At 41.9% G+C, this 17,321-nt stretch overlaps 1 protein-coding gene across 6 annotated transcripts in view; it reads right to left on the bottom strand.

Moving 5' to 3' along the window:
• Positions 1–17,321, bottom strand: part of FASTKD2 (FAST kinase domains 2) — a 328,458-nt gene that overhangs the window by 89,765 nt on the left and 221,372 nt on the right. For all 6 annotated transcript variants that reach the window (XR_013608646.1, XR_013608644.1, XR_013608645.1 and 3 more), the window contains exons 9-10: positions 9,375–9,599; positions 7,827–7,914 (exon numbers count right to left, since the gene is read on the bottom strand). Coding sequence is in view for 3 of the 6 variants with exons in the window: in XM_078680305.1 (XP_078536431.1) it covers positions 7,827–7,914; positions 9,375–9,599 (313 nt within the window). In the remaining 3 variants the exon portion in view is untranslated. The remainder of the gene's footprint in view (positions 1–7,826; positions 7,915–9,374; positions 9,600–17,321) is intronic.

The following is a 17,321-nucleotide window of genomic DNA, read 5'->3' as shown; positions in this document are numbered from 1 at the left end:
CCCTCGGGCACCAGCATCACTAGCATTATCCTCTTTACAACAATTAGTTACGGGCTCCTCACTTGAGGGGCCCGACGTTATAGTTGTCAATGAGGAATATAATACAGCCTTTTATGATGTAATTTCACACAGGAACTCTAGTTACGTCAGGGCATAGTGCTGGCAACAGTGCGAGTCCACATTCACTGGAAAAAGATCTAACTCAAACAGCGAGGGGAGCTAGTGTGGCCTTAACATCGTGGAACATAGCAGGTCTCTCCAAGAAATCGAAGGACCAAACATTCCTATCCTTTGCCGATAAATTTGACATTATATGTTTGCAGGAGTGTTGGGATCAGGAGGAGTCCCATATAGAGGGCTTTAGTACCCTTTTTACCCCGTCTACTCAAGGCAATCGAGGCAGGGGCTCTGGAGGCCTCTGTACGTATGTCTCTAATCTCTCTAACTTGACAGTGAAGAGATTTGAGAACGAGGGGGTTAATCACAGGGAGTGTAAATCCCTACAGGGTTTCTCTGTTAAAGGGAAAGGGCTGAGCATTCTTTTGATCAACTTATACAATAACATCATAAAAGAAGAAGCCAAAGTGCTCATAGACGACTTAACCCATATTTTAAATAGAGGAACGAGAGAGGCTGGCTGCATACTTATAGTGGGAGACTTTTACTGCCACTTATGCCCTCATAGCGGCCTAGACATTTGTGGCATAACAAATCTAAAAGGGGAGCCCAGCACGCATTTTGAACATACCGTTTCTGGCAATAGGCTAAACCAATTAATGCACGATTGGGACCTAGGCTACGCAAACGAACTCTGCGAGCCTATGGATGATTTTCAACCAACCTTCCATGGACGTGGATCAGGTACTATTATAGATTTCATGTTGCTGTCTAACAGCAACAGGGATCTGTACAAGGTTACAAAACAGAAGATCTAGTAATGAGTGACCACTTTCCAATTAGCATTAGTCTTGATGCGGGCACCCACGACAGCCATGCATCAAGACTACCTGAAACATTATACCGTCATTCAATTTCCCTGACCAGGAGAAATGGGTACGCCATCAAGTGGGCCAAGGTCGACCCTAAAAAATTCTTAAAGGAGGTAATCATGGAAGATCGTGATCACTTCATGACGTGTTTGGAACAACATCCCAATCCCCATAAGATCAGAGTGGCTTATGATAAGATAGTAGCCACTATTAATGATAAATTGACCAGGAAACGAAAAGATGGCGAAACAGCGAGATCAAACGGCTGGTTCAATTCTGCCTGCACTAGAGCCCATAAAGCTCTTCTACAGGCTATAAAGACCCTCCCGAAAGATATCGAGTTAGTTAGAACAGCCAAACTAGATTATAAACAGGCACTTCAAAATAGAAAAAAAGAACTTAAAAACCTTGCCTGGGAGGCATTAATAAAGGCTAGCGCCCTTCGGGACAATATTGCCTTCTGGAGAGAAGTCAATGCCCCGTTTTTCGCAGAGAGAAAGACTGACTCTTTGGAGGTAGCTATAGCTGAGGACGTATGGGTCAGTCACTTTACGGCATTATACAAAAATGATGAATTACCTGTGGTAAACTGCCCTGCGATCCCATCACATACCACTACTGCCCTGCAGCTTGAAGTCTCTCACACGACAGACACCTTTCCATTGAACATAATCTTTTCCCCACTAGAGGTTCAGCAGGCTATTCGAGAGAGCGCTAATTCCAAAGCCCCAGGGTCAGATGGCATCCCTATTGACCTATTTAAAGAAAACATGGATCTCTGGGCCCGCTCCTCACAAATGTATTAAATACCTATAGTCAAACAGGTTCCCCAGATACATGGCAGGAAGCCATTGCAATTCCAATTTTTAAAAAAGGAAACAGACAGGATCCTAAATGCTTTAGGCCAATTTCCCTGCTCGATTCCCTGATGAAAGTGGCAGGAAGAGTTTTACTTTCTAAACTACAATCCTGGGCCAAAACAGAAGGGGTTCTTTCTAAGTTCCAATACGGGTTCAAGTGTGGGCTGGGCACAGTTGAGCAGGGACTCAACCTGGCACTAATAACCAGTAAATATACGGTGGTTAAAAAAGGGAATTTATACATGACGTTTGTCGATTTAAGCTCGGCTTTCGACTGCTTGAACCACAAAGTGTTATGGAATACCCTGACCAAGATGAGGGTAGACCCTTTTGTGTTGAATTTTATAAAGGAACTTTACAGAGGTGCTGGAGCAACGGTCCGCTATGGTAAAAATGGAGAACGCACTAAGAAGTTCCCAATAGAAAAGGGCGTTCGACAGGGCTGCATCCTTGCACCATTCCTTTTTAACCTGTACATTAACGAAGTGGCAGATTTTTTGACTAATCTGGAAGTTGACTATCCCAAAATTAACAGCTCGTCGGTACCAATACTACTCTATGCCGACGATGCTGTAATAATGTCACGAACCCAGGTGGGCCTACAAAAGGCACTAACCGGCTTTTCAACTTTCATGGGCTCTAGAGGGTTGAAGATAAATGTGGGAAAAACTTTCACCATGTGTTGCACGTCAAAAAATAATTCTAAAATAGACTGCAAAACTTTCGTCAATCAGACAAAGATAGGCTTGACCAAAACTTTTTCTTACTTAGGCATTACTTTTAATAATAGAGGATCTTGGACCACAGCCATCGCTACACGCAACCTGGCTTTCTCCCGCACCATTGGCGCAGTGAAACAATTTGCTAAGAGACTGGGCGGAAAACCCATAGACACTCTGCTCAAGATCTACGCAGCTAAATGAGTTTCTACTGCGACCTATGGGGCAGGTATCTGGGGGACGGCCGATTGCACACAAATTCAACTTTCGGAAAATGCCTTTTTTAGGTACTTGTTAGCTGTCCCAAGATCAATCTCTACAACCATATGTCATAAAGAACTAGATCGGGTTCACATTACAGACTTAATTAAGATAAGACCAGTCATGTTGTGGCATAAGATATGGTCCTCTAAGGACACAGCTTTTAGTAGGGATGTGATTCAAGACTGTATGAATCAATCAGCGGCTAGGAAGTTTACCTGGCTTCATTATGTTAAAAAATGTCTGAATTCCATTGGCCACCCAGAACTTTATGTAACCCCCAGCTCATGTGCATTAATTTCGAAAAAAGTTTTAAAGAACATCTGCCTTGAGCTGTTAGAAGATAGGAGGTGGTATCTGGATGGAAATAAGTCTACGATCATTTCTCATCGTCGCATCCTACATGGTCCAGGTTTACACCCATACCTGGCCCCGGTACTTACCAGTTACCCCAGAATGCTACTAACAAGGATGAGGACTGATTGTTTCTATAGGCTGATATCTTTTCCTGCTCCAAATGACTGGTCTACCACGCTAATAAATTGTCCCTGTGATGACTCATCTACCCAGTCAAATATCCACTGCATCTTTTTTTGTAAATACTACGAATGGGTCAGAAAAAGGTATCTGTTGCCCCTCCTAAAGATGTGGGGATTGAGACAATGTAAACCAGCTTTGATCCGACTATATATGTTACAAGACGAACTTACCATGGTCGCAGCTGTTAAATTTCTGAAATATGTAGTTAGATGCAGATGCTCGATGGCATAATGATTGTAGGATTGTACTGTATATTAATATCTTCAATAGCATATATTAATTATCCTGGCTTTTTCCAATGTTTTTTAAATAAGGTTTAATGTACCCTTCTTTTTAATGTTTTCATGTAAAATAATGCATCAAATTGTACTATTGTATTTTATAGTTGAAACGTTTTCTTTTTAAATAGTTTTTATGTGCTTTTATGGTCTTTTAACAAATACCGAATAAAGCTATCTTTGACAAAGCACTACATACAAACACCTTCCAATGCATATGGGTGATCATGACAGTTGACTGATTCGTCACCAGTTCTAGCATATAGACTGTTATGCAATATGCTAAAATGCTTCTATGTACCCACTGAAAGTGCTCTGAGGCTACCCGACGGTAGCAGTAGCACTTTACAAAACTACCAAATAAATACTTACTAAACTAAGCCACTACACTGCATACATCCCATGGACACTGAGCTACTGCACTGCTTACCTGAAACAGTAATCCACCACACTGTACTGCATCCCATGGACACTATGCTACTACACTAGACTGAATGTGAAGGACACAAAGAGATCTATGCTAGTGACAACTGATTTAGTACAGCCAAGATCAAGCTGTCGATAAATATGGATGTAGGTTTACAAAAATACTGACTTTAAATTCTGCTCTCATATTTAGGCAAAGGACATTGAAACAAAACCTTCTGGTGAAAATAAGGAGCATGCAGAATGTCTGCAGTGTGCCTCTTGCCCACGTATTAATGAGGAAGGCACTGCATAATAGGCTTCGGGTTTACATTTGCATATACGATGCGTTTTATGTCAGATTGTGTTCCATTATAAATGTTGCACCTTTGACACAGCAGCTCAATACAGAAGGACCAGACACAGGGAAAATATATTCTGACACATCTGCAGTTAGAAATTACAGATATTATTCAGTAATGGTTTAAGAAATAAAGGCTTGCCTCTAGGCCAGTTTATCATCCTGACTTACAAGACATGCTCTAAAACCATCAGAATGTCAATATTTTCAAAGCCATCTATCCATTTAAGAAGAACGAATACATAACATTTTGAGGGGCTGTATTTTAGACAAGCTTTCTCTAATGGTGATCTGAATTGACCACTGGGACCATGCAAACTATTTAGAAAGATAACAAAATGGGTTTCTTACAAATAGGAGTAGTTTTGCAGCTCGAAGAGTTTTCTGGATTCACATGGTGTTCCTAGGTCCATCCCTTGAGTGATGACAGACGGCGCCCCGAAAGTTCCTGCCGTGGTAGCAATCTTCCGATTCTTTTTCACCCTTCTTCTTGTTATTAAGGGTATTTATTTACATTTCTTGATTTAAGTTCCTGATATTTCCTTAATGTGATCTTCTTCCCACGTTTGTTTCCTCATCTCTGGGGAGGAGGTGGGTCACATATGAATCCAGAAAAACTCTTCAAGCTGCAAAACTACCCCAACAGGTAAGTAGCCATTTAATTTCGCAGCATGAATCCTTTTCTGGATTAACATGCTATACTTTAGATTATGTTGATCAGGTGTTGAAGTACTTTCTGTCGCACATGTACTTCCTTTATCATTTGTATATCGACACAATAATGCTTGGTAAAGGTATGTGGGGAAGGCAATGTAGCGGCTGTGCATTTGCAATAATGGCAAGGGTTGCACCCTTTTTCCTTGTTAAATGCGCTCTTGGGCATGAGCTTAAAGTTTTTCCGGCTGAAGAGCAGCATATTTGAATTGCCTCCACAATCAAGCGTACAATTGTACCAGTTGTTGCATAGCCATTCTTGCAGAGGGCGCATGTGCAGGAGTGCATGGGTAAATGAGTGGGATGCAAGATGCCATCATGCCCATTAGTTTAATGACCATCCTCACTGTCAGAGACTGACCCTTCTGGTAGAGGCGAGCTTGCTCTTTGATTGCTTGAATCCCTATTTGGGTCGGGTACACCCATACCACTCTGGAATTTATTCTTGCCCCTAGAAAGATCTGTTCCAGTTCCGGGGTTGGAGAACATATTTTAAGGCTTATGGAGAATCCCAGCCTTGGTAGCTTTGTGATTACCTTCTGAATGTGCCTTTGACATTCTTATTTTGAGTTTTCCTTCACCAAGCAGTCGGCTAGATAAGGATAGACAAGGATTCTCTTCATTCTTAGGAATAATGCCACTGCAGCTAGGCACTTTAGGAAACCTCTTGTTGCTGATTTTATTCTGAAGGGTGAATTGGTAGTGTGTGTCTTTGTGCATGTACCTGAGATACTTCTTGTGTCTTTGATTCGTGGTAATGTATAGATAGGCGTCTTTTAAGTCTATTGATGCCACACATTCTCCTTTTTGTAGGACTGGGATTACTTCTTTTAGGGTTGTCATCTAGAAATGCTGTGTGTGAATGAATCTATATATGAATCTGATAATCAAAATTGGACTTAATGGGAGACCATGCTTTAGTACCCAGACGCAAAGGTGAGTAGTTTCCTTCGATGTGCTCCTTCTCTGGACTCCGTGTCAAGGTTGCTCCGTTCTTCCTCGAAACTCCCTGTTGCCTCTTCCTCTTCTGGGATGTCGAGGTCCTCTTCCCAATCGAGGATTTTGACGCCCCAGCCTCTGTGGGCTGACTCTGCAGCCGCAACCTGTTTATCTACGTCGCCTGAGAGGCTAAAATCCTTCAGTGATAACTGTTGTTTCTGGCTGCTGTTCATTGCTGCGTGCTGTTCCTCTATCTGCTTTCTTTGAACCTTGAGAGTCTTCGACACAAATATGGGAAATGCTTCGCAGTCCATGGTCCCAGTGGTCTCTTGGCAGGCAGAGATTTCAGTCCTTGTGAGGATCATGTTGTGCGAACTTGTGGTGGCAATTTGCACAAAACTTAAAAGTTTTTTTTTTCTATGACCCCTACCATGCCACATTCTTGGCCTATGTACATCGTGAGATGTTCTGCCGGAGTCCCCCAATGGGTTTCGTGGATGGAGAGGTCCCTTTCCTTTTTCTGCTACCTTCTTGTTCGTCGTTCTTGGTTTTGTCTTTTTTTTACAAAAAAATTAAACCTTTTCGGCAATCTTCTCTAAAATTTCAGAGCCTCATTCCTTGCTTCCAGACCCAATGGTGAAAAAAAGAATCTGAAGATGGCTACCACGCAAGGAACTTCTGGGGCGCCATCTTATATCAAGGGATGGACTTGGCACCAAATGGTAAGCAATGACAGAGAATTCCAGACCCCACCACTAGATGGCAGAATATTGTACAGCATGTGAATCCAGAAAAGAATTCATGCCGTAAAACTGTTTTAACCATAGATTAGAATTCCCTCTACCTCCAGAAAACACCTTTGCAATACCACAACAAATATATAAATATCAAATGTATTCAACACCTCTCATAATTTTCCTTTCATATTTTAATTTCAAACCTCGTTTATAAATTCATAACATAAAACAACATTTTAACACTTTGTAAAAATCAGGCATAATGGTGGGCACCTCGCTCAAGCACTGGCCAAGAAACCCTGGAGTAAGCAGGCACTAAACATGAAAAAGTAAGTTAGGGTTGATCATGTAAAGCACTAAAGGAGCAGTAATTGGTGCCCAGTCATCCTGTCAAAGATGTCACAATGGGGCCCACTTGCATCAGGATGATGCCACACCTGATAGGGGGAGGTGCCATAGCTTGGTGGACACAGTGTTAGAAATTTTGAAGATGAGCTTCTCCTCAATGATGGACCTATACTTCAGGAGGAGCTCCTAACCTAACTATAAGGAGCAAACCGTGATGCAAACTTGGGGCCTTATTAACAAGTCACACAACACAGTACCGCAAGCCATTTGGCTGTGGCGCGCTGCCTTATTTTCAAAGCGATACCAAAGGGGATGATGGACTGCGCTGCATTACTTTCAAAGCAAAGGAATGCGTCATATTTACAACAATCCCTGAGCTCTCCCCTGTGCTGTTGCACAATTGACTGCCATGCGCCAACGCAGGCACCTTTCCATCATGCATATTTTCTTAAGCGCGCTCTCTGGAACAGAGATATTAGAAAGATGGTCCATATCTCAAAATATGGTTCCTACAGTGATCTGAGCTAAGGTTTGCAAAACAAAATCTAACCAGAAATTATTGCATGCAGGTATAAATTCTTTGTACCAAATTATAGCCACAACAAAGGAAGGCGTAGGAAGATTAATCATAAAACGCACATAAGGAGTGTGTGTAGGAATACAAATGTGAAGTACCTTTGAACGTTGGCTGTATTTCCCACATCATCTTTTTTAGTTAGTGGAATCACCTTTTTCCTATCTTTATCCATGCAAATTTCGAAATCTAAAATGAAAAGACAATTAATATATGCTGCAAAAGTGTTTGACAGGATGTGAATCCAGGCTTCTGCAGAGACATGGAACAGTAAAGGTTCAGTTTAGGTAAAACAGTTGAAGGCAAATACAAATGTTGCAATAGCAGTGCTTGCAACTTTGCATTGTAAGCTTACGGTTATATACACGGAGTCATAACACACCACTTTCTATGGACTCTGCAGGTCAGTCCTGAGACTATTCCCTAAAGCCTGACCTCATTCACAAAGGATTCAGCTAGCTTTCTATAAAGGTCATGGCTCATGAATTAGCCCTTAGCATGGGGCTGCAGATGTGACCTACAAAAGCTAATTTATATTTCACTGACTCCCAAGAAAGCAAGAACGCGGGCACTCAAAAAATTATTTTCAATATTCCACAGGAGTAGACGGAGCAGAAAATAAAAATACAGACACGTTTCAGCTTTACAGGGCTTAGCTCACGGAATAAACAAGAGCCCTTATACTATGTTCTATACATAGTCCATTTTCACGCAACCATTACCTGGAACGTGCTCATGGGAAATATAGTACGATATATTTTTATCATGATGGGGATCGCGCAGAACTTGCAAATACTCTGGGCTAGTTAACACTTTCCATGCTCATGATGGCTCAATGCCATCATGAGCCACGGGCGGCGAGTGCTCATGACAGCGTGGAGCCGTCATGCAACTGCCGCTCGCCCACACTCTGCCTATGCAGCACTAATTCCCTGCCTGTGCGGGCAAATTAGTGAGTGGGCGGGGTCATGACGGCTCTACGCCGTCATGAGCACATGCCGCCTGTGACTCATGACGGTGTGGAGCCGTCATGAGTAAGGGAGCGCCACGCCCCCTATAGCCCAGCCCGCGCCGTGGCCAAATTCGCGCTGCGGCGAAAAGGCTAATTTAAGCAGACAAGAGTATCCTGCTAAAAATTATAAAACTGAATTTGAGTGCAAGGTGAGCTACCTTCACAAATGACCTGGCGAAAAACTTAAATAAAGCAACGAAAGGTGAAACTAAACCCAGATAAGGAATTTATGAAAATATTACCCAGGCACATTACTTTGCAGGGGGGAACTGAGAATGATTAAAAGATGATGTTTTGAAGATTTGTTCTCTTTACAATGAGCAGCTGAGACCTGAGTTACAAGGCAAACTTGTGCCGATCAGTGCTTATGCACATAAAGTCAGCTGCAACTTTAGATAACTTAAAACCATTCAAGCTCAAATAGAAGGGTGACAGCCAGGATGTTTTAGGAGAACAAACACCTAACAAATGTAAACAGAAAACTGCATGCTAGAAAGAACACATGCAAAGTAGGGCCACATTTTACAAAGAGATCGTAGTGACATTGTTGACTGCAATTTGAATAAACCCGATACACCTGCCATCAGATGCACTGCAGTGAAAGGTAATTATGAGAAAATGTGGCACCGAGCCTCACCAATATAGTAATCATTAGTAAATTGTACTTTATGGTGAAAGTACTCCTCATCTCCCAGAATGTCTCGCATGGCCAGCAGCAGGCTGGTGGTAGTTGTGAGGAGGCCAGATGAAGGTGTTTCCAGCACAACAGTGGCTGCTGGTTTGGTGACAGAGGACTTATCGAGCTCCAAGCAGAGGTTGACATAGTGCAGCATCCGCTCATTCATGGTAATATTTTGATTGGCTTGAATAAAAAAAAAAAGAATCATGTTAAGACAACACAGGCATGGACGTCAGAGATTTGTATTGTGACAAAAACAACCTGAGTTACTTCATGCATTATTTTAAGGCCAAATTCTAGGAATGTCACTCTGCACAGCTATACTACTGTCAAGGCCACTAGAATTATGCTGCAATGGAGAACTAATATAGGAGTTAGATTCACCCAAATTATGCGGAAATAAAAGGCTCATTATGTGGAGCATTCACTGGCAGTACTATTTTGATCCATTTGACTAATGAAGCAACATTTTTGTTGAAATCTGCAAATGAAGCTCTGTGGCTATTGTTGTGAATCTATCATGATTTAGTGAACGTTGCAGCCACCGAATTACAAACTCCACATGCTCTGACCATTGTTTTATTTTCATGAAAGGTAAACAAAAATAAACATTTGAATTCTAATTAGTGCCCAGTGTAAGCTGCACCTTAAAGAAAACCGCTTTAATAACCTAACCCTTTAAAAGGATGTATTTATTACCCACGCAAAGAGGGTTTGCTTCAAGCATTCTACATTATAATTAAGCGTTGTTCTCTACTTTTTACTACTTACAGCTACACAGTCTAGTCCAGTATGTGACATACTAGTTTCAATAAACATTTAAAAAACATCCATCTCAAGCTTTCTGCCCCAAGATAAACACAGAGTGCATAACAGGTAACATGTCTAATAAGGTCTTCTAGATTACCTATTAGGGATGCAGATCTATATATATATATATCTATATAAATATAGATATATATATTCCTTCAACCTTCGGTAATTACAATACCAAAGAACCAAGGCCAAATCCGTTTTTGCGTGGAAAATTAATTTATTGCATTAATGGCAAATCCTTACCCAACGCGTTTCGGAGCAGAGCTCCTTTGTCACGGGTCATTTTTGTTTGTCTTCAATGAAGTATATACACATAAAAAAAGTGACAACGTCACAGTAACAAACAATAACAAAGGACTACTGCACCACATCCAGGGCTTCGTTAGAATAGCGGCCATATTAAAATGCTGTTAAACTTGATACTGGTCCGTTTTAAATCCATAGGAACAGGACATTTATATCACATACAGACATATAAACAGAATTATACTTGATTTTGGTAAACCATTTAATAATTTCCACATATTAAACGTAGATATATCATCCTCTACATTTTTAAATGTTTATATTTTACAATTCAGCCCCAGTGGGCAAACAATGTTAATAAGTCCAAAGTTCCAAATTAATAACTCCAGTATCATAAAATAATTCAAAATTCACAATTCCACCCATGCGGGTCATTTACACAATGCATCTTGTACGACAGGCTTTTCACTAGCATCCCCATATTTTGATGATGGTGTCCTATGATAAAAACTTACATATGATCAGTGTTCACCTGAAAACTTATCTAAAAAATATGTACAAACAACTGTAAGGCTACATAATGAATTTACATAGTGCATGGCATCATCCTAAATGAACTGACAGTTCCTCATCCTTGTTCAACCCAAGGGGATACTTTGCCTCGTATTTTATAATCATTTTAGACTCAAGGCGCCTTAATTCTTTCAATCGGTCCCCCCCCGCTCCATCTTGGGGATTCTGTCCAAAGCACAGTACCTCAATAGTTCCACATTTTTACGGTGAACATCTTTGAAGTGTCTCGGTATTGGATATTGTTAATCCTTGTTAACGATAGCTCTTCTGTGTTCGAGAACACGCTTTTTAACTTGGTGCATAGTGCTTCCAATGTAAATCAATGGACATGGACAAATCAGGGCATGTACACAAAAATCTGATTTACAAGTTAAGTGCTTGTCTATAACAAATGGTTTCTGATGTACAGACAAATCAATTTGCTTTGTGTTGACGCTATTTTTGCAAGCCTTACATGCCCTACAAGTGAAGAATGCCCTTACCACTTGTTTGTCACCTACATTCCTCAGATCACTACTGCACAGCATGTCTCCTAAAGAAGTACATTTTCTATAGGTGATCTTGGGATTATCGCCTACATATTTTGTGAGTGTACTGTCCGTGCCTAGAACATTCCAAAATTTCTTCGAACAACGTCTTACTTCCCAAGGCTGGTTACTATACGTTGTGATGAACCGTGTGGGAGTGTCTATGTTGGTATCAACATTTATTTTATGTTATTTATTTTTTTTGTCCTCATTTTCCTTAACCCTCTTGTAGATAAAAACCTTGCGTATCTTTCCTGAACAAGTTCAGGGGTCTTTGTATAGCTTGGACCAAGATACGAGTAATTAAATAGCGGAAGGAGCATCCACAATTAAAGGGTAGACTATTTTACTCCACCAAGGTATTTTCCAGCCTGCCTGACCATGTTAGTAATCCTGGGAGACCCGTTACAATGATCCATGGAGCAGTAAAGGCATAATCATAGGACCCGGGGAAAAAATAAAAAATAAACCCCGGGCATCCTATTTCCACTGTACCAATAGATCCCAAAATGCAAGCTTTTTCTTACTGCAGGGCCTAGCCAAGTCCACCCTAGATATTACACACAGCGAGGTCAGCCATACTGAGGGCGTTGGAGAGGCAGAGTCTACCCAGAAGTTACAAATTTGTCTTCTGGCCATAAGAATTGCATAGAAGAGGAAGGATCTGGCCTGACCCAAGATGTTAACGTCTAGGCCAAAAATGATCAGGGGGAGGCTGATAGATAATGAAACCCTCAAGATAGAGTCCAAAGATTTCTTCACTTCATCCCAAAAAGACTGGAAAGGTGGACAGTCCTTAAACATGTGCACATCAGATGCTTCTGGAAGGCCACATTTGTTGCATACTTTCCCTTGCTGGAATTTCGATAACTTTAGGGAGAGGGGTACGCCCGATGTGCTGTGAAAAGATGGTTACGCTTCAGCCAAGCAGGTTTCACAATTTTATGCAACAAAGTAAATGAGTCCATCCAAACCTGTGCACATTGAATGTCTAACTGGTCTCCCCATAGCTCATCAGCAAGTTTGAAGTCATTGTCTACCTCTTACTCAATAGCCCAATACCAGAGTGAGACCTCCTTGATACCCTTGGGCCTCGTCACTAACAAATCTTCCAAGTTACTGACCTGTCCCAGAGGGATGCCCTGTCTAGACTGAGCCTGGGCCCAGCTATTCATCTGAACGTATTTAAACCTAGATAACCCGGGGCCTACTTTCCCCCGAAGATCTTCCCATGACAGTAGCTTACCCCCAGCTAGCAGGTCTCCCCACTTAGAAATGCCCGCATCCCTCACCGGGGTAATTATATTACCCTAGAGAAAGGGTGGTGTGCCTGGCAAATCCCACAATGGTGCAAAGCTTGAAAAGTAACTAAGGCCCACTTTCCTTCTAATTGTTGTCCAACTTCTAGTTAACGATTGGAGGATTTTTAATTTAATTTTTCCAAAATATTTTTGGTTTCCAAATTTAAACAAAAATCCTTCCCCTGGCAGATCAGCTCCCTTTAACATGGCCCGAAACATTTCTCCCCCAGTGTAGTAGTAGATGATTTTAACAGCATTCTTGAATGCAAGAGCTGAAAAGCCCATGCATAGTATTGCAAATCTGGTAATGCCAATCCCCCCTTTTCCCTCCTACGCCTAAGCTTTTTCCAGGCCAATCTAGTTGCCTTATATTTCCAAATGAAGGAGTTTAATTCCCGTTGGCATTTCTCTATTTGTTTACAATCAAACGCCAAAGAGATGGAATTGAAGAGGAATGTGAGTTTGGGCAGGATGGACATCTTTACTATGTTGATCCTCCCCAAGATGGATAAGGGGAGGTGAGCCCAAGACTTCATCTGCTTTTGGCACTCTTTAAACACCCGGTCTAAATTATATTCAGGGATTCTCCCTACCTCCTGTGTTATTCTGATGCCCAAATAGCGCAAGGTGGAACCAACCTTTAATTGTGAATCACTAATGTTCCAGGCCATAATTTCGGTCTTATTAGCATTAATTTCGTAACCTGAAACCTTACCGAACTCCTCCGCCCTCTTAATAACCGTTAAAAAGGCTTGTTCTAGATCAGATGTCAATATGAGGATATCATCAGCATATAGAGCCACCAGTCTTTCCCACCCACCAAATTTAAAGGAAGAGATGTTAAGATCTTCTCTTAGAACCTGAGCAAAGGGTTCGATGTAAAGGTTGAACAGGTGGGGGGAAAGCGGGCAGCCCTGTCTTGTGCCTCTAGTGATCTTAAAGGTCTCAGTCAGTGAGCCATTCACTAGCAATCGAGCTGTCGGGGACCTATATCTCCATCCATCACTCTGTTCAAGAAGGGACTGAAGACCTACCTTTTTAACATCACTGTATAGGGTCCCCCTCTACCCTGCCTCTCACCCCTTTCGCGCCAGGATACTATTTTCTTAGTAACAGAGCGCGCTATAAAAGCCTATAATAATAATAATAATAATAACTATATAGAAGTTCTATCGCTCGGCAAAATCTATCTCCTAGATTGAATTTTTTCGTTACAGCTGACAGGTATGACCAGTTAACCCTATCGAAGGCTTTTGTGGCATCGAGGATTAAAACGGCCAAGGGGAGAGAGAAGGTGGTTGCGATGTCAATTGCCCCTACAAGATCATACGTGAGGTCCGCTAATTGACACCCTTTAACAAAACCCTTTTGATCCGGGTGGATAATGGAGTCAGCCACACCCCCCAACCTGTTTGACATAATAGCAGCAAAGATTTTATAATCTGTATTCAGGAGTGAAATTGGGAGGTAGCACCCACAGTCGGTCGGATCTTTCCCTGGTTTAAGAATTAACACTACCGTCGCCTCAATCCATGAATTTGGGGGATTATCTCCCTCCAAGAGGATGTTGTTAAAGACTCTCCCCAAGATTGGAGTGATGACCTCTTTCAGTGAGCGATATAACGCCCCTGGTAAGCTATCCGGACCAGCCGCCTTCCCTCGCTTCAGCTGAGAAATGGCCCTACTTACTTCATCATCAGCGATTTCCAAATCCAAGCCTATCTTTTGCAAACTAGAGAGTTTAGGTAAGGAGACCATATCAAGCCAAGAATTTCTCTTTGCACTATCCTCGATAATATCTTCCTTATATATAGATTGAAAAAATTCCTGAAAGGCATTCCCGATATTCGAGTTAGATGAGCGGGGAGAAGTCTCACCCTCTACCCTAATTTCTTTTATATAGTTGCGCACCTGGTCTGATTTCATTTTCCAGGCGAGAATCTTACCTGCTGCTTTGCCAAACTCAAAATGAGAAATTTTACTGGCTTCCCATCTTTGGGCGATTCTGTCTTGGAGGATAATTTCGAGTTGTTTTTTAAGAGAAGCAAGTTTTTCATGATCTTCCCTTGAATCTATATGGGGACCTGCTCTTTGCTCGATGTAGTGCATTTCCTCTTCTAAACCCTTGATGGTATCCCTAAATTTCCTTCTTCTATAGGAGGCTCTGTTGGTAATACAGCCTCTCCAGAAAGCTTTCAAGGCGTCCCAAACAATAGAGAGGTTTGCAGAATTCATGTTTGTTTCAAGAAAATGTCTGGTCTCAGTTTGGAGGAAGTTAATTTCATCGTCCTCTAATAGGATGGTACGATCAAAGGACCACGAACTGTGCCGATGCGGTTGTGTAGGGATTAGACTAAAGACGATTGCCGAATGGTCAGAGAGGTGAGATGGCAAATATACTAGATCTTTAACTAAGTTTTCAAGGCAATAACTAAACAGAGCGTAGTCTATTCTGGACCTGTGTTTATATTTTAAGGTCTTAAAAGAGACCCCCAATTGATATGTGGAGAAGTGTGGCTCAATGGTTAGAGCGGCAGACCCTGATGCAGAGGTCTAGCCCGGGACCAGGGTTCAATTCCCCGCCTCGGCGGGTCTTGAGCTCAAACATTCCACGGACTTGATCATTCTCGCCTCGGTGCCTATTCCAATCATGGAGTCCCACTCTGCAACTCTGGGCAATAGCTTGCTTAATCTCCACAACGGCCCCCACAACGCTAAGGATGCCTGGCCTCCACCTTGGGGGTGCCCAGGAGTGGACACCTCACAGGGAAAGCCAGGATGGGTTCCACAGCGGTATTCGTACAAGCGCCTTGAGACCCTTGCAGGTGAGTAGTGCGCTATACAAGTATCAATTTACATTTACATCCCCCGCCCGTTCCCTCCAAATATCTGCAAGTCCTAGCTGTGTCATCGTTGTCAAAAGCAATTGCCTTGATTTTGAGGGGACTCAGGCTCTGTGCTTGGAGATTTGTCTAGTTTGGGATTTAAAACGATATTGAAATCTCCAACCCAAATTACGGGGTCCGGGAGATCAATAAGGTGACTTTGGATGATGTCTAGATATGATGGGTCATCCTGGTTTGGGCCATAATAACCCACCAGAGAAAAAAAACATATCCACTAAAGAGACTCTTAATATCAGCCATCTCCCGCTATGGTCTTCCCTACATTCCAGAATCTGAACCTTAGCTTGTTTTTTGAATATAAATAAGAGCCCTCTAATATTCGCAGTTTGATCTGTGCAATACAAAGTGTCCACCCATCTCTGATTCTTTAATAAATCTATTGTCTCATATTTAAGAAGACGAGTTTCCTGGATGACAATGACCTGCGCCGGGGAATCTCACAGATATTGATGTATTCTATCTCTTCTACCCTTCGTGCGCAGGCCATTGACATTCCAGGACAAAAAAATGAAACTATGTCAAGAAACCATATCTTCTACGTCCACCATAGGGAGCTCGCTACGGAGCCCTAGATCTCACCCTAACCAGGTCCGAAAAAACTGCACAGTTTCAAAAGAGAGACCCCAAATACGCTTGAAGGTTAAATAGTGCTGATAGGGTGCCGGCTTATGAGGAGTTTTTAACATTGCCCTCTTGCCCTACTTGCACCCCCTGTGCCCCCCCCCCCCAACCCCATGGGAAACCCATCCCTGATTATGCTTGCCTGGTGTAAGACCAGAGTTGACGTCCCCCAGCTGTCTCCCTCGACCCTCCCCTCTGAGATATATGACCAATACTAAGAAAGGCTCAATTCTATCTGGGGAAGTCATTTTATTGCTGATTATATTATTTTCCCTCTTTATTTTCTTTTACATAATTTTTTCCCCCTTCCTTTTTATTTGTAATCTATGATTTGTATTGAGCTTTTTTTTTAAATTCCCTTCCTGTCTTCCCTTTTTTTTAGCTTTATTCTCCCTTTAATTATTATTATTTTTTTCCCTTTTTGAGTTAATTCAAACATTTAGTTTCGAGCTACAAAAACTAGCCCCCCTTCCAACTCCTATTCAAATCAAACCTTATCTCTCCCACTTGTGACTTCCAATAAAGATTCCAATAAATCGTCAGCCTCGTGTGGAGATCTAATGTTGTGCATTTTATTGTTGAACATTATTTTCAAAAAGGCAGGGAATCTCATTTGTACAGTAGCGCCCAAGGATCTGAATTCTCCATTCTTTGGCCTAGCTCCCACTGCCGATCTAGAGTAACTTTGGATAGATCTGAACGCACTTCAAATGGGAAATCTGGACCCTTTAGTGATTTAACTTTCAAGGCCAGGTTTAGGATCTTCTCCTTTACTGTATAAGTGAGAAAATTCACTAAGATGTTCCTGGGTTTGGACCTGCTGGGATTCAGCCGAAAAGGGTCTCTGTGCATTGAATGTCTTTTTCCAAAAAATCAATCGGCTCCTCTAAATCCAGGGAGGCTTTTAATAGTGCA

The sequence above is a fragment of the Lissotriton helveticus genome, chromosome 3_1, assembly GCF_964261635.1.
Source record: "Lissotriton helveticus chromosome 3_1, aLisHel1.1, whole genome shotgun sequence".
Taxonomy (NCBI): domain Eukaryota; kingdom Metazoa; phylum Chordata; class Amphibia; order Caudata; family Salamandridae; genus Lissotriton; species Lissotriton helveticus.
Note: the sequence above shows the minus strand (reverse complement) of the source record. Positions and strands in the feature narration are given on the sequence as shown.